This window comes from Erithacus rubecula, assembly GCF_903797595.1.
Source record: "Erithacus rubecula genome assembly, chromosome: 4".
In the NCBI taxonomy this organism is placed as follows: domain Eukaryota; kingdom Metazoa; phylum Chordata; class Aves; order Passeriformes; family Muscicapidae; genus Erithacus; species Erithacus rubecula.
This window is the reverse complement of record NC_136686.1, coordinates 29,055,510-29,080,314: the sequence shown is the minus strand read 5'-3', so window position 1 is coordinate 29,080,314 and position 24,805 is coordinate 29,055,510. Positions and strand designations below refer to the sequence as shown.

The 24,805-nt window shown below is 36.6% G+C and overlaps 1 protein-coding gene across 3 annotated transcripts in view; it reads left to right on the top strand.

Moving 5' to 3' along the window:
* The window catches only part of ANKS1B (ankyrin repeat and sterile alpha motif domain containing 1B), a 399,263-nt gene that overhangs the window by 123,059 nt on the left and 251,399 nt on the right, over positions 1 to 24,805 (top strand). For all 3 annotated transcript variants that reach the window (XM_079304860.1, XM_079304861.1, XM_079304862.1), the window contains one exon: positions 12,974 to 13,110. In XM_079304860.1, the coding sequence (XP_079160986.1) occupies positions 12,974 to 13,110 (137 nt within the window). The remainder of the gene's footprint in view (positions 1 to 12,973; positions 13,111 to 24,805) is intronic.

Below are 24,805 nucleotides of genomic sequence, written 5' to 3'. Positions count from 1 at the left end.
AGAAATCAGAAATTTTCCTGCAGGGCTAAAATAAAACTTCAGTGTCACAAACTGAGAAGTAGACAGTGGAACAGACAGAAGTATTCAGTGATTGCTGTTTCTAGAGCCTCTTTTTGGCTGACTCTTGCCCATTTAACTGGCAGCTTTCAGAATCCTGCCAAAGAGCATTAAAGGAATGAGATTTATGGAGGCTTTTTGACACTCCTTATACCCATAATGGATTTGCAGAATAAAGATGGTAAAACTGTTACCTCTCTTCCATTTGGATAGTGCACTCTTCTCATACACATATATCTGGAACAATTCAGGGTACAAATCTTTTAATTTCCTCCACTGCAAACATAGACCACTTGAATACATTTTGTTAATCCAAATGTACTTGTAGTGTTTACCTCTATCCAACAAACTTAACATTTTATTTAGAAAACCCAGGTTAAAAATAAGATGCAGTTTTTCTGAAGTAATGCTAATTTACATGACCTATGTCCTTTCCATTTGTTATTCAGCTATTCATTTATATCAGCTATTCCATTATTCCTGCTCTCAGACTGAAATCCTATAATTACCCAGGTTACTCCATTAGCTTCCTTTTAGTCTTCTTAAATCTTATCAATATGCCAGTTGCTATTAAGAAATAGCACCATTTGTTGAGATGAATTCTTGCCAGATCTTTTTGAATTCTTGGATACAAATTACATATGTTGATTAAAAATTTCCAGCTTTAGTAACTCTCATTTAACATTCATTTTGAATATTTTCTGTGAGTTTCTGTTTGGTATTTAAGGAAAATATTTTGCATCTCTTAGTTTATAATATCTTTTGCTACTGCCATATTTCTAGAGTAATGTGCCATAATTTCATTTGTTCCATTGTCCATTTCCCCCACATTTTTATGACCTTGATGCAGCAGAGGCCATGTGGAGAAGCAGCATTATAATCATACAGGGTTCTTCAGAGTGCATGTGCACAGGGGACTGAATTGAGGTTGCACAAGTCGTGTCAATTCTTACATATTGCAGCTCTAATGTACTTTCCTTTAAAACCTTTTCATCCCTCTAAAAGGTTTTTAGTCTATAATTACAATAATTGCTCCCCATCATATGCTCCCCTGGATAGCATCTCTGATAATATCCTGAAGAATGAAATGTTATTCTTAAAAACACTCTGTCATATTTGAAGTTAAAACTCAGGGGGATGGCTGATACCATGAGATCAGTTCATTATGAAAATACGTGCACTCTCCTCCCATCCACTACATTCCAGTAAATATGTTTACATTAAAGTAATTTCATTTTCCAAAGGACCAGCTTCCATTTTCTCTACAGAGAAAATGGCTTCTGCTCGACATATGTTAAAAATTTGCTGATGTTTCCTTGGGTTTTATTATTGTTTATTAAAATGCAGTTGAAAAAAATCAGTCCTCACAGGAGTTCTTGGCAATTTTTGCAAATGAGTGCTCATCAAAGTGTGTGCATTCCGACCAATGCTCAGTTTCATCCATCCTGGTGTGATTACCATCTAGAATGATCTCATTATACACTTGACTGCATGCTGTCAGACAAAACCCCTTTTCAAATCAAAACAATAATTCAAAGGAACATAATTATTTTTTTACTGTTTTGCATTTTAAAGCCCACATGAAAATATTATTTAGCAAGATTTGAATTTTTCTTTGTTAAATGATTATTAGTTGCCATGTTCTTTGTAGTGCTTTTGAGTTAGGGCTGGTATATATATATAGACCACATAGAACATATTCCATTTCTAGTAAGTAATACTCCACCTCAGAGTGCCTTTCATAAGTGGCAGTAACTTAACAGATAAATGGGAAATAAAACTTCTGTAAAACTCATCAAATTCCTAATATTAGGAGTAATAGTAAAAATTCATCCATTACTTTGTTTACAGTTTGCATGCATCTGGTACATTTTAGAGGAGTATAAGCTTGAAATTGGTATAGCACTGCGCAGAGATCTTAACAAGCATTTAGCTAATATTGTGTGTCTCCTGATGCACCTGTGAATTTCCTGCCAATCTTTAGCTGGATTTTCTACAAAGCTTTTCAGTTAGAATCTTACTCCATTTTAGAACCTGGGAAGAACCAGTTATCCTGAGCTCATGCTTTTTATCCTGTTATATTCAAGACTGCATATTGTGCTATTTTGCATGAAAATGAAATTGAGTCCTACAGATTGAGAGATCCAGTGCTCAAAAGCTAGTGCTTCACTTGAGTTGTGTCTATAATGCAATGCAGTCCAAGTACTGTAAAAGATGCTAAAGTGATTTCCAGAAACACTGGAAATGCAGTAGAGCTATTTGTTGAATCACATAAAGAACTCTGTCTTTTGAGGAAGAATAGTTTCTCCACTGTTAGGTCTCTTGATTTCAGATGATACAGCTGCTCAACTCTGAATGTTTAATCAATAGACACTGCAACATACATATCTTAGGGTACTCTAGACATTCTCAGCATTACCAATATTCTTGATCTCTTGCTCCTTGTGTAGTATTTCCAGCTTTTTTGATATTTTTGTATTGAAGGTTGCAAGTTTAACTCAACTTATTAGGGAATGGTTTGTGACTTGCTGTAGATGGCAAGTAGATGTAGTTTTTGTTATGTGATTGCCTTTGGTTTAGCTATTAGATTTGTTATCTTGGGAAATCTCTTGCATTTCTGTGTCCCATATCAGAGATGTGGATGATCAGGTTGAGAACTCTAAGACTATAATATGAGTGACTTTATCTGTATCACAGAACATGAGAATTCTATTCCATGCTGGGTACATCCTGTGTGCATCCCAGCTCCATGCCAGATACTCCATGCAGTAACTCTTCCCTTTCCTAAACACCAAACAAGCTAAAAAAAGTTTTTCTGGTTCTTTTACCTGGTAGTCTTTAGGAGAATCTATTTTGGTGGCTGACTGTGTTAAGATTGGAATATAATTTTAGCTCATATCATACTATCAACTGGATAGCCATGTTAATAATTTTATTTTAGCATTGGTCTGAATCAGATCTGAAATATTAGATTTTATTATTTAAAGAAAAAAAACAACTACTCTTATTTCTACTGTTTTTACTTCTCCAGTAAAACACAACTTAAACTTTGTAGTTTTGTGGAAATAACTAAGAGATTGTATTTAATACTTCAATATGTTTACCTGTGTTCCACTGGGAATTCTTTTTAATGAGAATTAATATGTTTTATGCATTTTTGATAATCTTCTCTATTAACTTTGGTACATTTGGAAAGCAGAAATCTTGGCATAGCTTGCTAAATTTTGTTAAAGTCAAAATATTTGTGAAAATATTAAGCAATTTCTAAAATAAACCAGTATTGTACACAATGAACAGATTTATTTGCTTTATTCAGTGTAATAAATGATTAAAAATAGAAAAACATTGATTCCTAGTGAAGGTAATCAGTGTTGTGTTAAAAAAAATCTCCTGTTCTATTTGAAGCTAAATAAAAACCACTCGTTTACTTCCCTTTTCTCTGCTTCTGTCTCCCTTTCTCATCTGCTCGTCCTGATGACAACATGAAGCTGCCAGAAAGTTTTCTTCTCTTACTTTACAGAGATTTGATTTTTGTTCTTTTTATTCCATTTTCTTTTTATGCCACCTCAAAATAAAACTTGAAGTGTGCAAGAGATGTAGGATTTTGCTATATAACAAAATAGGGTGGGAAAGGGTTTTTGTTGCCAATCCACAAACATACAGATGCAGCATATATTTAATAGTATCTAGCAGTAGAATAATTTGCTATTGTGACAGGATATCAAATTTGTCTTTTACTTTTTTTCCCCCTGATATAAATTCATATGCCTCAGTTTTGGAAGAACTGAAAGAATATTTTCACACCCAGCTGTTTTATTGCTATCAGAAAACAGAAACCACCAAAAAGACCATTTCATATTCTGTGGCTCTAGAGCCCAATGTGTTCTTTCTGCAGTACAGTACATGTATTTTGTGGTTACAAAATATGGATGGTGACATTTAAACCAGCTGTTATTAAGAATATTCTTTCCAGTCTAGCTCCAGCTGCAGTTCACCCCATGTCCTTTTTCTTATAGAAATTGCTCTCTCCATGGTGGGAGATATATAATAAATAGTGCAGCACTATTAAAACCATTTTATTACCCATAGGACTGGAGTTGACACTGAACTTTTATCCAAGAGCATTTCCATTACTTTTATGTCTATTTATGTCTTATGTGAAAAGATATCAGAACTCTCTGTGAATATTATGTAAGTAAATTTTGAAAAAAATGCCTTTTCCTAATCAATTGCTTAAGTTGTCTTTCAGAGTTTTTCCCATTCAATCTGTTATAACTGCAAGAAGAATTTGCTATTGATCATTTTAACAATGGCATTTGCAGTAGGAAGTTGTTAGTGGTTAGGAGTTCTGCCAGTAAGAGTGACAGGACTTGTGTGGGACTTTTAGTTAGATTTGTAGTGCCAAAAATTAGCTGTTAATGGTTGGAAACTGAATTGTGTTATTCCAAAATTATCCACATTATTTCCTTTATCTTTCTCAAGCCATTTGGACACTATCAGAGCAACATATTGGTCTATATTACTGGTCCACTCTGGTACAAATGCTTTGGTATCTCTTTCAGATTGAACATTAAAGCCCATAAAGATTCCCTGAATTCTGACTGTGCATTTGTATTATATTTGCTGGACAAGTTCTTTATGCCTAATGAATATAACTGTTACATTGGATACAATATGCAATATATATTAACAACATACTTCTTTCAGTGTAAGTATATATTAAAACACAAAACATAAATTTTCAGGGTGAGAGTTGAGCTTTCTAAATGTCTCTGAAGCTGCTTGAAAATTTAGATACTTTAAATAGGAATAACTGGATTGTAAAACATTCTAAAACATCATTTCAGTCTCTTTGGTTTTAGAATTTTTTGGTAACTAATTTCATTTCAGTGTTCTGATAAAGAGCTTTATTAATTAGTTGATACTTAGAAGAACTGAAAATATGTTTTTTCCATTAATTGATTTGCACTGCAGCTGTAGATAGATGCATATTGGGAGCCTTATCTTCAAGGCTGTTTAAATTATTTATTAACTGAGCTTCATCCCTGGGGTGTATGGCTATCTGTGGCATTATTTAAATGATGTGAGAGCACTTACTCTCACCACCTTTTGTGGTTTATTTTCTGAAATAATTTGACAATGTAGCCTAATTCAGTAATCATCTGTAGGCTTTGTAATAGTGGAGTATTTTCATTGCACAGCACATTTTGGTCAATTTCTATGGTTTATAAGAGAAGCCTTATGAAATACTATGGCATGCACATGATCACATTCAGTGACCTCTCACTGATAAATTAAATTTTAAAATAAGTACAGAAATCCCCAAATCCCCAATAACTACCATTCTTTTTTTTGGGTTTTTTTTTTTTTACAAGACTATTAGGCATTCCAGTTTTTAGTTAATGGATAAGATAACAAAAAAAAAAAAAAAATTCATACCTGTAACTATATTCTATGCTTTTCACTGAACTCCCAGAAATATGGTACCTATATATTTAGACAGTGCAAATAGAGAAATATATGAAATATCTGTCTTAGAAAAGTGTAATCATTTCACTAAAAACCTGTTAAATATGGAAAAGCCAACCAAAAAAGCCGTTACACAAAAAAGAAGGTAGATGGCAACTGTGTGGTATTGTTTTTGAATGCTCAATTAGACATCAGCAGCTTGCAGAGGCAGTCTCAAAAGGTTACTCAGGAAATGGTGGAAATCACCCATCATTTCTCATTAGTACTTAATGAGAGATGTTTTTCCAGACAGTTGCCTGGTATTACAAGGGTTATGCAAGCTTGAAGCAGTTCCAAAGTCTATTTGTGCAGGTGGGTGATTAGAGGAAATATAAACTTGATAATAGTCATGCTCAACTCTCTTGGATGATGCAGAAACAACTAAACAGACCCCCTGCTGCCACTGGAATGCACTTCACTGGTAATTAATTCCAAATACAATCCTGAAATAGCTGCCACATCCAAGACCAGGCCAGTTGTAGCTTCAAATGCTTTCACCAAGACAGTTGCAGATATATATTTACAATTCTACTTAGAACAATGGTTATTCAGGTTTAAGTGTGTGGGAACCAAGCAAATTCAAAAGAGCAAAATCTAACAGTTGAGTCCAACCATTCTCCCTGTGCATCCGATGTAGCTACCTACTGATTCTATTATTCACTCTTCCATCTGTTCTTTTGAAATGTCTCTGGTAATGTTTGTTTCTTGAAATCCTGAAATGCATGATTGTCCTTATCTGTAGTTTGGAGATTTATTCCATATTGAATAGTTATGTAACAGAGAAGATTTCCAGTGGGAATTTGGTCAAGTTAAAACAATTTTAAAGTTGAATCCTATGCTATGGGAAATTGCTTAGTCCTGTTTGAGGCTATTCTCCAACATGAATTTTTTTTTATCTGCCTCACAAAATAGGAGGTTTTCAAAATTTTTTCTGGATTTCCATATGAACTGCTTAATTTACTATATGCAATTGCTGGTAATCTTTACAATGGGTCCCCCACTTACAGGAGACAATGCATTTTTATCACACATGCTGTCCAAGAAGTCTTACACATGGCATCTGTGAATAAAATCAGTGTGGTTCCTGCTATTTTGTGACCTACTCTGCCCAGTTTGAGGTCTGTTACTTCTTTCCTATTTGATGGCTTGGACTCCTGCCTTGTAAATCTGCTCTTGCTGGAATCCAGCAGCCAAGAGTGATCCACAGTGAATGGATCAAGCCCAAATGCTGTCCTCATACATTCATACACACATATTTTTACTGACGTGTGTGGTTTTGGTTTAGAATAATGGGTTGATTCTCCTCACTCTGCCTTAGAAAGGGTTGTTAATGAACTCACTACAAGATTTGGGGCTTCACTGGGCCCAAATGCTCTTTACCATGCAAAATTAGATTTAGATGATTCTTATGTGGGCCTGTGTCTCTCTCTTGCTTATAGATCAAGCTCAAAGATTTCCTGAAGCAGAATCAGGGAAGTTTTTTGTCTCCTCAGCATGAGGTTATCAGCATAGCCCTGATAAAACATCCATATCTTTGATTATCACAGGAATCAGAAATTGCTGGTTTATCTGTCAATCCAGTAAGATGTTAAGTGGCAATTCTTTTTTCATTCCAGTTATAAGGATAGAAATAGAGGCATTCCAACTTTTTTTTTCCTAAAGTCAGATTGAAATCCATAGAAATTGCCAGACTAGATAAGAGTTTTCTAATAGTCTAGCAAATTGAGTTTGCTATAATTGATCAAACTTAATTCTGTCTTGTTACCACACTAGAAAGCATTTTGAACCCAGATGTCACTGAGCCATCTGGACCTTTATCTACATTTCTAAATTATCCCTGATGCTGGGGTGCCCAAAACAGATGCAGGATTTTGATCCACCTTCAAGTAGTTTGAAGAATTGCATGAAATATTCCACACTGAGCAGAGCTGTAGGAAGCTATTACTAGTCATATGGCGCCTTTGCAATTGTTGTCCATTTATTTATGCAGGTGTATGTCCATATATTTATTTGTATGTATGTTCATACACATTCATTTTCCACCCTTTTCTTTTTTCTCTCCCAGATTTGCAGTGAACAAACCTATCCAGTCCCTGAGTTTGTAGTATACAAGATCATAATGATTAGGCTTTGTTCTTTAAGTATTTTGTTCATGCCTAGTATTATCTTTTCAGATGTCTTAGAATTTAGTGTATGTATTTAAACACAGTATTAGGTATGTAGTGTATAAACTGGGTTATTACTGGTCCATACCTCTGAAGTGAAATATACAGCTCTTCCATTTCTATAGAAACTTGTAAAACTGAGAATATAGTATTTAAGTGACTCTACAAATAATTAGACTATGGAAATAAAATAGGTGGAGTATACATTTGCATTTTGGCTCAGAGCACTGGATGTGAATATGAAATAAAACATCATTTGCAGCTGCTGTTCATTTCTTCAGTCACAGGCCAGCTTTGGAGCACATAAACCAGATTCTTTCTGGGTCTAAAGCTCCATTTTAGGTGAGCACCAAAACCATAGGGTCCTTCTGGAAACTGGAAGTTGTGAGGAGCATGTATGGTGAGGGTGTTTGGTAGAATAAATGAGTTGCTAGATAGTGCTAAAAGTTCAGACCCACATATATTCTAAATGGAGTGTCATGCAGATGAACTGTTTTTGATCTGCTGATCCATTGCCATTACACTAAGTTGTAGAAATAACTGATGTAATAGCTAATACAGACATAACTGTAAATTTTGATAAGGATGCTAGCATGTTTCTGCAATGAAAGTAGAAAACTAGATTAAGTGTGTGTTCCATTTTAAAGATTTATTTCTGAGGTGAAATCTAATTATAACTATATTTCTGGAATATGGGCTGTGTCTGGCTTTTGATATTTTGCTTGCAGTAAGTGTTCTGGTTGGTGTTCTTAGTATTGCCTGATAGTTAATATTGTGGCACTGTATACATATAGTGCCTTTTCTTTGAGTACATTATAAGAAAAAATATCTCTTTGAAAAACTTCAGTGTGCAGTTTGTCCTCACAGTACGTAGATAGTGGGATGCAAATGTCGATGGAGCATTTGTTGAACTCTGATGTTAGGTCTGTTGTTTTCCATGAGGGCATTTTTCACTGTGCAGTGCTCCCTAAGAAAAAAGACATATGAAACTGACTACTGATGTCACACAGCACAGGAAAAGGCAAAATTTCCTGTGTATGGCTTTTTTTTTTAATCATCTCAGTTAAACAGTGGACATTTTATGTTTTTGTCTGACATTTTGGAAGACAGCCCTAGAATAACCCCTTAGTTTGCTGTTACAATATGCTAAAAGGCCACATTCATATATTTTCCTTTTCTATTGTATTCCTTTTGCCCTGAAATAAAGAAAATGGAGAATTTCAAGTCCTCAGTAAGCATCTTCAAAAATCAGAATAAGCTTTAATTATGTAGACCTTGTGACAACTTTTCACGTATGATAGAGGAGGGAAGGAATATTGTTAGAGCACACTGCAGTTCACTGGGTTTTAGCTGCTAGATGATCCCTGGAGCCTGATGTTATCTGACTTACACAGAAACATCTAGATTATTGCAACATGAGCCAGAAACTAGAAGAGAATGACAGTTGTAAACACTTCCCTGTTGGCCCCATCTGTAGCAACTATCAGAAATTCAGCATGAGACCTAATCCTTCCTGAGTAAATTTGGTAATTTCTGAAGTTTTCAACTTCTATTTGCCATGAAATGCTTTTCTGAAACTTGCAGTGTTACCAGTATAGTTACCTGAAAGGGGAAAAAATTGCTTTAGTTTTGTCACCAAGGAAAATTAAAAAATGTTTATGATATAATTTTAATTCCAAAGAAAATACATTCAAAGATTCTCTTAATGATACTGTAAGTACTGTATACATAAACAGACAGGTCCTACAAATTGGTTGCAGAAACTAATTTGATGGTGTTGTTCTCTCTCTGATGGAGCAGACCCAGGTAGTAAATCATTATTGGTTGCCTAATGGGAACATCCTACTGTGAAAATAAACAGCTGTCCACAATAAAGAAATTGTTTACAAGAAACCATTACATGTCAGACACAGCCCCTTGAGAAAGAAGGGAAGGCGTGAAATACTGAGCAGTTGGATGTTTTTTCTGGGCTGTTTATTTTTTAAAAAGTTGCACAGCTTCTTTTTGAAAATTTTTGGTTTTAGACTATATAAACATGATCCTTTGTTTGTATTGCTGCTTAATTTTGCTTGGAAAGAAAGACTCTCTTTTCTGAGATTGCTGCATATTGTGTATGTTGCTGAATTGGTTATGGTTGTATTTACACAGTGGAGCTGGAGAATTTTTTTTCAGCTCTGTCAAGTGGGGTGTGTAACAGCCCTGTTCCTCCTCCTGTGTGCCTCCCAACAAATTTTCTGTCCAAGACTCTCACTCCCAGTCGGTTCAATGCCACTCGTGTGGGACTGTATGAAGGAGCAAAACCCGGCCTTCAGTGAGCTGCTACTGAACAGGCTCAACAAGAACTGTTTCCTATACAAAGACCAAAACCTGGCTCTTACAACTTGACTCCTATCTTCCCCTCTTCTGCATATTTAAAGTGTGGTTAAACTGAGCTGAGGTGTCTATCAACAAGGCTTTGGAACAGAATGAACTGGTGGGCAGACGACTGCCATTTGTTACCATCTGCAGCAATCTGCATTTCTTATGATGTGTCCTTTGAGTGATCCATCCTTGAGATACTTCTGCATCTGCAACACTGCCTGATTGCACTTGCAAGGCTTTCCTGTGCTAAATAGCTCAAGGGCAGTTGTTCTAAGCAAAGCCACACAGGCTCACAGGGAAATAGTGACAGAAAGCCAGGAACTGCTGAAGAATGGAGGAGTTTGTGCTCTTTATAGCTTTAGCTGTTTGTCAGAGACAATCATTCTGTTTGTTTCTCACACCAGTGAGTAAAAAAGTGCACTAAGTGCACTTAGCTGGATTCATGTGGAGCATTTCTCACTCTAGAATTTATTTTTTACCTTGCTGTATATGGTGTCTTTATTCCCACATTTCTTGACAGTAGTATAGTCCCTTGTTTGGTGTCTCCCCAAACGGAGAGCAGGGATATCTTAGAGCAACTCTCTGATTCCTCTGTAAGGGAGGTTCATTGGTTATTTTCTACCTGTCCATAGAGTGGAAGAAGATGCTGTTACGTAGTCTGGAGCAAAAGAGCCTGAGACTTTCAGCTCGCTTAAGGTGTTACTCATATCCAGCCTTTGTGCTCATTATGAGATTTGCAGAGTATGGCAAGGCTTTAGAGGTTTCTCTTATTGTCAAATCCCTATCCCTCCTTTGGGGCTTTCAAATCACAGAATACTCAAACTTACATGGTGCACATGAACAGTTTTAGAGTTAGACAGCAGGTCAGGCAGGAAAGAATATGAGAGACTTAAAGGCTCTCTAAAATGCTATCAAAATTCTTCCATGTCATTTATGTTATTGTAAGAATTAATTTTCACTTATTTTCTAAGGCTGTGTGAAATTTGTTTTGATACGTTCTATTAACACACATTTACTATTCATGAAATAAATTACTTCTGACCAAGCTTTCTGTGCACACTTCTGATGAATCAGGAAGAACTCATCTGGGTGGTAAGATTGCACACCTTTGGGACTTGCAATTTCAATGAGATTATTTCAAAAAAAGTTGTACTTTTCTGTTTCTGTGAGAGGGAGGGTTCACTCTGTCAGGTAACACCTGGGGTTACCTACAGGATGTCTCCATTCTGGATGTCTGCTAATCTGCCATCTGAATTTTTGTTTATGCTTTCAATAAGTGCTGTATCAATATTGCTGAAACATTCCAACCTGACATTTGTTTTAGAAGAATAAATTGTCAATCTGTATTTGATTAGAAACTTTGATTAAAAACCTCATCCAGTTACACAGTGTTTCTGCAGGAAGAATCCTGCAGATTTCCACAATCACTCATGCTGTGAAAGTATCTGTAAGTTGGAAAGACCATCAGGTTTACATTCCTGAAACTATCCCTCTTTATCCTGTATTATCTCTGTTAATGTGACTGGGTATTTCATTTCTTTCAATATCTCTGTTACCCTTCCAAGAATGATTTCAGGTCAGTAGGACTGAGAGAAGCTTCTGTCATGGCTTTCACAGAGGCATTTGTGACTTGTGCAGAGGGAGGAGCTCATGTGTGCACCTGTATTAATTGGTTAGGCAAAAATTCTCCAGCTTAAGAGAGCTGCTTTTGCTTATTGATGGTTGGGTTTTTCTGGAATGGATTTATCCACAGAGTGGAAGTACATATTGGACAACCACCACAATCACAAATAAACTTGTTTTCTTCTGTGAACCCTTCAGGCTGTCAGTTGAGGCCCACAGGCATGAGATTTATCACCATTGTCTTGATGCAGAGCTTCAGGTGTAACAGCACATTTAGGAGCATGGAACACATCTTTGCAACTCACAGAGGTGCTCAGTAAATTCCCAAACACTGTCATAATCACCATAATCACACACAGGCAATGGCAGTCCACATCTGAAGTGATGTGGAGTTTTTTGCCTTTTGCTAAGTTATTCCAGTGACTGGATACTCTCACAGCTGAGAAGATATTTCATAGTCCACTCTAACCTCTGATCTGATTTTCACTAACTTTACATTGATCAAACAGCATTAAGAACATTTAGAGAAGGTAAGAATGATATTTGAAGTCCTTTCAATGGTTCTTCACAGTGCCATAAAAAGCCAACAGCAAAATATGTCCAAAGAACAGTTTCCCAAGCAGTTTCCCACACACATGCAGGTGTGCAGGTATTTTTAAGCCAGCTGTAGGTTATCTGGCTGAGGTACTGCTGGAAAGGAAGCTACTGCACTGCAGAACTCTATGGAGGATGCAAAATTTACCTGACAAACTGAGCATATATTCATGTAATTAGTTCTTGCTGGTCAGTTATGCTGATCACAATGTTGAGGAAAGTTGTCAGTGATGGCTGTTAGCATATTCAATTTAGTTATGTGTTTGTATAACATGTAGAGCTTAGTAATATGTGTTAGGATTTTCCAGGATGAGCTAGAAGTTGCATTATAAATCTCCCTTTCAATTCACCCATGTCATAGCAATAATATTTGGATTCACAGTCAGTAATTCAAGGTAATGAAAGTAAAATATTCATGCTTGGTTTCCACTTCATTTTGTTTAGGTGCTGAGAGGATGCTGTATGTAGTCTTAACATAGCATGAATTTATGGGCTGAAAAAATAAGTGTAGATATGCAATATATTCCTTAACAAAGATATTTAAATTATATTAGGTTTTGTAAGTTTTAATAGTGTTCTGAGTAGCCTTCTGTTTTCAAAGTTCTCTTTTATTTTAAAATATACGAAGTATTTGTAATTTCATGTAGATGTTATTTTATTCACAGATAATGCACCTCAGGTAGCAATTACTGCACCAGGATCTGGTAACCATAGAAACAGCTCTACAGGCCCAACACCTGACTGTTCTCCTCCATCACCAGACACTGCACTTAAAAACATAGTGAAAGTCATACGTCCTCAGGTAGGTGCTCACCATCAGCATCCTCTTATTTGTTGTATTTCTCCTCTTAATAGCAGGCTGTGATGCACATAATCTAAGAAGATGTTATGGCTTTATGCATTTGAGTAGGTCAAAGACATAAAGAGAACACAAAATACTTTGTCTCCTTAAAAATCAATATTAAGAGCAGAAGAGGATTCAATATTTTATGAATGGGCCCAAATGTACAGAGAAGTATCTATACATATTTCTTACAGTGCTAATAATGAATGAAGTCCTTATGCAGTATTTTGTATTTTTGCAAAAAATTTTTGTTACTTTTCTTTCAAGGTTATGTTCTGATTTTATCAGTATTATTTCCATATTACTTTTTCAGGTTTAATTTCTTCTTCCTGCATCTCCATTTGCTTGAAGTTATAATGCTTCACACCTTTTTTATTTTGCTTTCCCATATAGTATTGCTTATGAACTTCCATCCTTCATAACTATCCATATTTCTAACACTGTTTGGGAAAGAAGATGCATAATGTGTGTAAAACCTGAGTGCTCCATATAATTCTTTAAGGAGGAGTGCATCTCTTAAAACCAAAACTTTAAAGTAAATAGATGTTAGAACTTGAATGAGTTATATAGAGTTAATCAGCATAGAGGAGTTTATTTTAGAATCGTGGGATCCTGGGATAAGTCAAAAGAAACCTTGAGATGATCTATTTTATTTCCTTGTTTAAAAAGCCATAACATCAGGTGTGCCAAAGCTAGCTTGGACAACTAGCTGAATTGACTAATTGTGAAACTTTTTTAGTGTGAACCAAAAGAACTTCATCTCCAACTAATTTTTGGTTCAAGTGCAGCCATCTGTTCTTTATTGCTGAGCTGATCTCTGCAGCTGAGCCACTCTGTGCTATTGGATGCAGGCTTTGTACCATCAGTATATCACTGGCATTTGTTGTACTTGAGGAGTAAGCTGATGGACACGTGATATTTTCCTAGTTGTATAGGTCAGGTTGTTTTTGTATCACACAAGTGGCTGTGTCACAGTGTTGAACGTGAATCTTCCTTTCAGCACTCACTGGAGCACACAGTTCAGAAGGTCTTGCAGAATTAAAGGTAATTAATAGGTGCACTTGCCATTTCTGTCTGGCTTCCTATGGCTGACAGTGTCCCTGTACAATAATTCGATTGGCAGGCTGGTGCAGACCATTCCCTTCTGACACACCATAGTTCAGTTGGTTTAAATCTAGACTGCAAAGGGTCTAAAATTACAGTTTCTTGTATTTTTTCTTTTTATAGTTGTTTCTCATTTTGCTTGTTTCTGTAGTGTCTCTGTCCCTCCCACCCTACATCAGTCTATAGTACTGAAATGCCTCCTTCCCTCCAAGCTGTTTTTTATAGTAGGCGGCAAACAAACAGAAAGGTAATGAAATATTGTTGAAACAAGCTGTTGTGTGATAGTTTATTGAAAATAGCATTTAAAAAGCTCTTTCCATCATGATATTGCCAACAGATGGACCCAGAATACTTCATGGTGATGTTCTCCTGCTAGCTAACTCTGAATGGATTCAGCAGATTCTGGGGAGCTATTTTCAAATTTAAATTATTCCATTTACTGACTCACTGTGTTCCCATCATTCTGCAGAACAAAAGCTAGCTCTATGATATATATGGTTTACCACATTTCCTAAAATGTCTCTCACATGGCCTTACACATGGCATGCTCCCTGCACAGAAAACAACAGCAGACAGGCATAATGTATGTTGTAAGGCTGTGTGCTAATACACAATATGTTAGATATGCTGAAGCATTCAGATCCCATTATGCTTCTCCTTTTTACATCTGTTTTATGATCATCCCTCAGTATCCTTTTTTCCTTTGTTTTTGTTTTTTATCTAATCACCTTCCCCTAAGACCTCAGCTCAAGAACTTAGACAAAGAAGTTATAGGTATTTGCAATGGGCTGTTTGCTAACCATTAGTGTTCATTCTGCTTGCATATTTAATTCCTTTATTCCATTCAATTACACAGCAAGCTCTTTGAAGGGTAGCACAATGGGATTCTATTCCTGACTGACCTCTCAGCATTCATGTAAAACTAATGAATACTGCTGCACAATGTATGCAAAATAATTAATTTTCTGTTGGCTGCCAGGGCCTCTTTGCATTTTTCTAACAAAATTAATTGATTTCTAAGAGTTCTAAACCAGAGATCATATAGATTTCCAAATCAACTGTCTCTTCTTTCCCTTTTTCATGCCTCGTGCATCCAGCATGGGAAAGTGCCAGTAAAGGCAGAAAGGGGAATTCTTCAGCAGTCAGCTTTGCATAAGGCAGGCTTTGGAAGCTTGGATGGAATGGCCAGGGAAGTCTAGCCCTTCAACACATACAGTCATTTTAATTTATAGCCTTACTTATCTTTCTCACAGGGTTGTACATATAATGGTTTACCAGCAGTAGGGAGAAACACTGAATTTCTATGCAACCAGGACAAGAGGACACAGTCTTAAGGTGCATCAGGGGAAGTTTAGGCTAGACATAAGGGGGAATTTCTACACAGAAGGGGTGATTACACAATGGAATGGATCACACCTGGTGGAATGATCATCCCTGGAGGTGTTTGAGTATTAAGTTCAGTGTAACAATACCACCCACCTCTACTGCCTTCAGTCCTCAGGCTGGCATACTTAACAGTACCTCAGGGATCTGTGTGCTCTTTTTATCTGTGCACCTTAGCTATGGCTTGTACCTGTGATCTAGTACTTTGCAAATAAATTTCTTCTTTTCAGATTTTCCCATAGTCAGTCTCTTAAAAAAAAAAGGTTTGTAGAAAAGTTGCATATAGGCAGAAATGAAGTAAACAGAATTTAGCTCTGGTCTGTATTTGCTTGATCTTTTTGTTTTCCTGATTGTACTGATGAGACTTACAAAGTTTTTAATTTTCCTGAATTGCCAGTTAATGGAGACTTTGAGAAAGTAATACACTTTCAAATTAAGGACATACGCCACTGTGCATACTCATAGCACATGGGATACAAAATAAGATGGGGGAGGAGAACATATAAATAAGTCTCCTTCAAGTTTTAACTTAGTTACATTAGTACATAGAGTAAATATAACTCAGCTTACCAGACTGTAATTTTAGAAAGTGATAGTATTGTTCTATCACAGTTCCTGTAGCTCTCAGTCTGGACGAAGCCTGAAGAAAACTAAAATGCTTGTGATGGTTCATATTTTTTTTATTAGCTAGTCAATTTAATAAGCTTGTCCTTATTTATTTGTTCAGCTCCATTTGAAAAAATAAACTATATCCATAGAAGGAGGAAGAGCATCTTTTTTCCTATGAGACTCTTTCTTTTGCCAGTGCTATTTACCTGTGGGCCTTGAGCCAATTCTCATAAAATTGAACTCTGACTTTTCACCTTTAAATTTATTTATTAAATGTAGCCCAATGTTTGCATGTTGTTTTCTTGTCTTTTTAAGATATGTTTCAAATGGCTTACTGTAGGTACAGCTTTTGACATTAAAATGTGGATTATTTAAAAGTGACTGATTTTATCGATCTTTGATTTTAGCTATATTTTCCTTATTTTTTGTGAATAAATTTCCTAAAAGTGTTGTTTCAATGCTATTAAGAGAATTTCTGGTAGGAGGACAAAGGAACAAAGAATTTCAATGTTTCTGACATGATGAAATTTCATAATCTTGTTCTTTCTGGTTTTATTGCTAAGATCTGCAATAATCTATTCATCTTAATATCTTTTTTTTTTTTTCTTTTCCTATCGCTATGGATGTGCTGTCTTTACAGGAATCATAATTTTTTTCCCATTTATCTTTTTTAACCTCTGTAAACAAAGTTGCAGTTCAATCTATGGCTCCTCATTCATCTGGTTAAGACATCTATGAATATAATAGCAGCTAATAATTTAAACGTTAGCAGGCAAAAGAAATTGTCTCCTTTTTCTGCAAGTTCTAACAGAATCCTGCAGGATATTGTAGCCTCTGTAGCCTCTCCCACTTGTTTGGGCTACCAGGTGTATGACTGTTTTTGCATGCACAGTGTGCCTGGCAAACCTGTGTATGTGTGATTCATGGAGACATGGGGAAGGACAGGGACCAGGACAATTCCACTCCCTGTGTCAGCTGAACATGAATGGACAGACCATCTGTAGGGAATGTGTGCTCCAGGGCCTCTCTAGCTGACTTAAAAAGTGACAATCATTTACATTAAATGAAATTACTGATCCTTCTTTTTGAAGGTAGGTGCAGGAATTACTTTGAATACAAACAAACAAAAATTGTCTTAGAGGAAACTGGAAAATCACAGTTACAGAAAATAAATTTTCAGAACTAATGATGAGTGTCACTATTTCCCCATGTTGAAACAATGGAACTATTTCTGCCTGGTTCCTTCCCTGTGCTAGCACCATGCTGTGGTTTTCTTGGTTGCTTACATATGAAATGCACGCCTTGTCACAGTTGGCTTGAGTTGACACATCCCTGTCAATGCCAGCTTAGTGAAATCCCTGCTGGAGGTTGTTGCACCAGTGCACAACACCATGAGAGCTCTGTGTTGCATTTGCTGAACTTGTTTTGCACCACACACACACACAAAATCAGTTTTGTTACATTTTACCACAAGAAGGAGGGCTGGAGAGCACTGTAAAGCAATATATGCTCTCCACTCTGAATGAGATCACAGGACAGCGACGGTGCAAGCACTTTCTTTCTTCTATGAGCTGCTTTCTGTGCTTATCTCCACTTACAACATGCTCAGCCAGGAAGGGAATAACCTGGAAAATCACTGTGAAAGACTGTGCAGGCACATGTTGCTTCCTGTTCAGGTGCACACTTCTGCTGCTACCATGTTTCGGTGCTGGACTTGGTGCTGTGCCTGTGCTGAGCACAAGAGGCAGATAAGACTTAAAAAAAAAACAAAAGCAAAACAATTTACTGAGAGTTAGGATTTTGTGGGGGATCATATACAAGGTAAAAGCCAGTCCTGTGTACATGCTTTTATGAAGTTCTGGAAAATGCTGAGCATTCCCCAAACCCTGTAAAATAAAAATGCACAGTGCACAGATGGGTAGTTTTAGTACTCATCCTTTGAGTCCCTGGTCTGGAGATTTTTCCTGGATGTCACAGTGATTCCAAGGTTGTGTGTATCTGTTAGGGCTGCAAGCCTATTCAGGTGGTTGTCAGCAGTCAGTGACCTTGATTCTAGGTATGTAAATATATTTCAGATTATTCTCTCTGTGACAGTGAATGTCTGTACAAGTCTACTGAACACAATTTGATGTCTTCTCATTCTAATAAGGTTGAATAAAAAATAAGGTTCCTAAATGCCCTTGGAAAAAAAGGGAGCAAAGTAGAGTAAGAGGTATATTGTCAATGCCATTAAGATATGGTTAGCAATTCATCTGTGTATGACTGAAAATAGGACAAACGTTATGAAATAATTTTATTCTGGAATACTGCGTACCAAACACAAAAAAAGGTTGTGGTTGGAATTGTCTCACAGGACTGATTCCTACACACACTTCTCTCCCAGCACACCCCCCCACCCCCACCTGTTTTACACAACATTTATGGGCAGCTGTATGTGTAACAGCTCCAGAGGAGAATATTTGGAGGAAAAAAAAAAAAATCCCTGGAGCATAATGGATACTCTATGACTACTTAGTAACAGCATTAAACAAAACAGTATTGAAGAGATGCATTGTAAGAGATCTCGTTTGACAAGTAACTATAAAACATAATTATATTTATATATTTTAATTAGATCTAATAGGAAAACATAAACACATCTATCTAGTGTATGGTACTAATGAACACAGCAGTGTGTGTGAGTGCATTTAATTACAGTTCAACAGGATACTAAAACACAAGTATAAATAAAACAGAATAACATTATATTGTGAAGAGTGTTAAGTTTTTAGAATATCACTTGTGCGTGCATAGGTCTTTCGTGGTTGAAGTTGGTTACTTACCTAGAGAAACTCTCTAGGTTGTGATTCCTGACTCAATATACACACAAGTCATGCAGAAATAGAGAACGTTTTTCATATATGAACTTGTAACAGTCAGATGAAATACTGTTTTTAAAGGTAGTTCAGATACTGAAAGGCACATCTATGCTAGTAAAATGAGCTTTAGCTCTGCAGAGTTGTCATCTACAGTGTTGAATTATGAACACAGTCCCAGGTATAATTTTGATAGTGTACAATTTTCTTTCTCCAAACATATCCACTGTCAAGCCTGATTTGTGATTTGAGTAGACCAAGCACCAATCTTGGTAGATAACTCTGCCTTGAAGACTTTTCTCTGACACCTAATGAAGTTTAATTGTAGGGCTGTGAACAAATCCTTGCCAGTTGCCCTGCCCTGGTACACAAAATGCTTGGAAACAGTAACACAGTCAGAATTTGGAAGATTAAAGCCTTAGCTATTGTGCCTGGATGGTTTTCTTACATTATATTCTCAGCATTTTCATTTGTTTGTCTAGTATGGGGGGGTTTTGAGCACCTTAGTTACTCAGTAACCCTGATAATGCACATCTTCATATGTGCATATTGTCTGTAGCATGCAGCTTGCAAAAAAGAGCCATCACTTTGACCCTTCAAAATTTGTGATATAAAAATGTCATGATAAAAATGTCATTTTCACATCTGCATGTGAAAAGGAGGATGTTACTAGCAGTGGGAAGCCGAGCTTTGTTGAAGAAAATGGTCTTACATCCATTTTCCAACTGTTTCAGTAAAAGTAACACTATTTTAATCTTTCAAATATAGGAAATTTTTATAGCTGAAGAATGAGACATTCCTGTTATTTATTAAATTTATCTCTTGCTATTTGGATCTCGTTTCAACAATGTTTTCCCAGGATAGGTATAAGTGTGTATCTTCAATCTGGTTGCATCTATCAAGGAGGGAAACCACTCCAAAGGTGTTGCAGTTTTTGGGATTCAGGATTGCTGCTCCTCAGAACCCACAGCTGCAATGTGGTTGCAACTAAAATGAAAAGTAGAAGGCAAGGAAAATAGAAAGTGGAGGGAGATCAGCTTTTTCCCTTATTTATTTCCTGTGTGATTTGTCATCTGAGATAAGACCATGCATAGAAGGGCAGCAACCCTCTGACCTTTAATTACATACTCCAGTGCAGGGCCTCTAAGGCAGAGCTAGGAAAATGTGCACAGAGGAGAGCAGAAAGTGCTGTGTGTGTATGGACAGAGTCACAGCACAGCTTCCTGACCACAGGCTACACAAAACAGCCGAGTCTGTGTCATTCCTGAGCATGTCACTGACAGGGCCATGATCCAAGGATGCTGAGGGACCATGCCATTACTCTAAAGTAGTGTGCACTTGCTGCTCATGCAGGATGCCAGCAGTGTCTTTCTCTAAATTAATAATCAATCAAACTGAAATTGCTAGGACTTTGATGCTATGATGTCATTAAAAATTAACTTAGTTTTAGAATGCATTATGCTTTGAGTATTGTAAAGGATCTACAGTTTAAAGCAGTGAAAGCTTTTCTTTTTCCTTTTCTTTTCTTTTTTTTTTATTATCTCATGACCCTGCAAGCTCCCTTTTGTGGCTGCTTGGGATATATTAGTTGCCAGCCTCTGCGCATTTTCTGCTTTCTGCTCTTAAACTAAATTAAAATGTTGACAAGTAAAATCAAGAATGTCAAGATGGGTGCTGAAGCTGCCTATATTTTATTTTTAATTGCTGTCATAATATAAGATACAGTTTTGTGAAATGAAAAAAGAGAAAATTGTATCACCATATTAAAAAGAAAATGTGTCTTCAGCTTGTTCAACATGGTATTTTGAGGTTTGACAGAATAATTGATTCAATAGTCTAGTAATAATTCAGTGTAGTCCTGCACTTCTAGGTGACATAGATAAATCAAACACAGATGCATTGTAATCTCCAGTTTTTGCAATTTCAAGGCTACTTGATCACTTAGCTCAGATCCTATAAATCAAATAAATCTTGACAGCAGCATTGACTGATGAGAATGCATCAGAACTGATGATTTCTGCAAATCAAACTGGAGACAGGAGAAAACAAGGAAGTCTGTCCTGTCACAGGCTCTTTACTGAGAAAACTTTGAATGTATTGGTATTTTATGTAAGTGTACATGAGAAAAAGGGACAAGGATAGAAACAGAAATGGTATGCTGGAATGTCAAGGCAAAAGACAGAAATGTTAAAAGTAATGAGAAAATTGTGTTTGAAAGTGAGGACAGAGGTTAAAATTGAGTGCATTCAAGGACAATGAGAGGGATGTAGTGACTGTAAAGTCAGTGTGAGATGGGACCATGAAGGAATTTGTTTGAGAGACCACAGAGAAAGCAGAAAAGCAAATTTTGGAACACCTAATAGAACTGGAATCGACTGGATACTGTGCAGGTCTTTTTCAAGTAACATGAGTAGCTTTGGAAGGAATATAACAATAGATAGGACAAAACAAAAGAGAGGTGTTCAGAGAAGTTGTGGACGTCCAATCCCTCTAAGTGTTCAAGGTCAGATTGGATGGGGCTCTGGGCAACCTGTACTAGTTGAAGATGTCCCAGCTTATTGCAGGGGGTTTGGATCTAATAGCCTTTAAAGGTCCCTTTCAACTCAAACCATTCTATGATTCTATGAACAGGAAAATGAGTGTATTGAAATAGAATCAGATTTTAGAAGGAAGGAAGCTGGAGAAAGGAAAATTTCTGAAGGAGGAGTGAGTTGATCAGAGAATTGAAAGAATTTAATCATCTGGGCAAGTGTCAAAATGAAGGATTTAAGTGGTCATCTAAGTACACTCACATGGTGTTACATATATGTGAGATGAGCCTGGGGAAAAAAGGGCTGCAGCCCCTTGCTTTCTTTGGCAAGTCTGTATTTTATGTGCTAACTAGAATTTGAGAATATAGGTGCAGTTCTCTCTTCTATCATACATTTTCTGCATGATGTATTGCAACTGAAACCAGTTTCTACATTATGTAGGGCAGCTGGAATTTGGCAGGTTTTGCCAAATGCAGAATTTCCTTAGGCTCATTGGTTCTCAGTGTTTTAACAAACCACACATCTGTCTCTTGGTAAAGCTCTGTACCCTTGTTCAGCATCTGTAAAATAGGGTAACTAGCTCATCCATAGTACAGAGTCTTGTGAGAATTATTTTTTTTAAGACTATAATAGTGCTATGTACACAAATCCCTAAGGTAAAAGAAGGTGAAGTCAGAAGCTTGTATTAGAGTATACTTCAAAGCTGAAGAAATATTTTGGTGTTAAATTGAGAAAGGAGTTTTGCCCTACTGCCTCTGCTAAATGTTGTAAGAAATATTTGCATGATCCCTTGCCTGCTCATAGTGTTGCATGTCAGTCATGGTAGCATTACAGAATTTGCATTCAAATTCCATTAATGGAGGCATTCAGTCTTCTCTTTTTAATAGAAAACAATTCAAAATGTGTATTGATGCTTTCTGTTTCTGCAGTTTCAAAGGGGTATCTTTTATTGATATATGTTCACTAGAGAGCAAACATGAAAATATTTTTATTAGACCTGATTTTAAAGTTATTTAAATATTATTATTGCAATATCTTTAAAGATTTGTACTGATATATTTTTGCTTATGCATTGAATAGATTTATTTATTAACCTGATTTGATGTGATATTTTAGGAGAGTGTAGGGTTTTCTAGGTTGGTATTATGACAGTTGAAATATTAAGTTGAAATAATATTTGTGAAAAAATGCCTTAAAAGTAAATGTGAGTCATTAAAGAGATTTGCACATAACAAGTAGATGAAGCACATGAATGTAATGAATAAAAATATACTTAAGGACAAGTCTGCATGCTATGTAGCTTGTTTATTGGGTAAAGCCATAAGTATGCCAGAATTTCACAAGGGTTATGTAAACTTGTCCAGACTTTTGGAGTAGTGCAAGGAAGGCACTAAAAGACAAACCTGTCTTTGAAAAATGAAAGAAGCATTGTCTACTTGGGACAGAGTTTTGTGTTTGTTTTTCACAACTATGAAATCTTGAGCCCTGACTGAGTTATGGCTTTCAATATAATAAATAATCTTAGAATTTTTCAGAAACTATCTCAAGTGCTCTTGGTAAATGTAGTCAAACAGTGACTTTGGCAGGTGCAGTCAGCAAACCAAGGTTACTGCCAGTAAGGCTGGAATTTGACTTCAAATTCTAAGAAAAGATTTCTAGAGTGTGTCTAGATGTGAGCAGGATGTGAGATTAAATCTGGGACTGAAACACCTCTGCTTTCCTTTCTGTATAAAGAATCTCTGATTTAGAGACCTGATCTCCCATCATGCTTAGGACAGATGCAAGATTCAATTCAGTTACCTACAAGCAGGAATCTAATGTAATTTGAGGTGCTATAGAGGTGTCCTTGGAATGCACTTGGAGACTGTCAAGTGTTGTACAGGGTATATATAGGGGAGACCTGCACTCTTCTGAGTGGCAGCTGGAGGCCAGGTGGGATGCCCTAAGGAATCTGCAGTGATGGTAGATACCTGCCTTAAGACAAGGGAATCAATACCAAAGGGACTGGGGTGAGTGAATTCTCCTCTGAACTCTTGATAGTATTGACTAGGTCTTGATTTTATTGACTAGACCTCAACTGACTGCTCTGGGAGCTTTAAAGCCCAGGGTAGATATAAATAGCTATGTTGGAAATTTAGTTGGTGAAATTGGGAATGGAATTTAATCCTAACTGTAGAAAAAAGATTGATTCATTTCTACTGGCTTTTTGTTGTTGTTTTTTGTGCAAATGGCTCTTTAGAGAGATAAAGGCAGAGAGATACCCTCAGAACAAACTGGTTTACTGAGTCTATCATAGCATATATTAATGAACAACTACTATATTTTAACAGCATAACATTTTACAGGACAAAAGTGCAAAAAATTCCTCTGGTTCCTCTAGTTTCTTAGTTAGCTACAAAGGCTTAGGTGCTGGATTCCTGACTAATTGTGTAGAAAAAATTATTGGCATAAGTTGGCAGATGGACCTTGTTAACTTCAAAAAGTATAGCAGCAGTGTAATGTTGTGGAGTACTAGAGGCTGAGAGAGGTTCTCTGCAGAAGCCTTGGATTGGAAAGAAATATTAAACTGAGATCTGTTTCTCTGAATCAGTACTAATAATGCCCAAGTCCAAAATAAGATAGTGGAAGGACAAATGATGTATCAGATGCTGCTCTTCTGCCTCCAAGAAAGAGGCACACTGACAAAACATTGGCTGTGGTCAAGGGCAGCTAGCTGCCTTTGGAGCTGCTTTGTGCACAAAGCTGGACCATTCCAGCTGCCCATTTAGGCAGGAACTGTCTCTGCTTAAAAATAAACAGAGATACCACACCTCATGTTAAGAGAAGTGTCCCTTTTCAACTCAAGAGTTCAAATCCTGCAAATGTGCAAATGGTTTCTTGGGAAAGGGCCAGAAATATGCTTCTAATGGCCAGAGATCTTTTTCAGTTTTGGAAATAATTAGGTCATTCATGAATCTGTTGTCTAGCAGAAGTGTGTCATTTAGGTTTAATTAATACAGATGAATGTTTTCTGGTCTGATCTGAGAGTTATTTTGGCTCAGATCCCAAACAATGACTTCCAACCACACTGTCTGATGTTTGAGGCTGTCCCTGTTCATTGAACTTTCCTGTGAAATTGCTAGACCTTGGAGTCAGGCTTTCAAAGCAGAAACTGGTTTTCATTATTAAAGA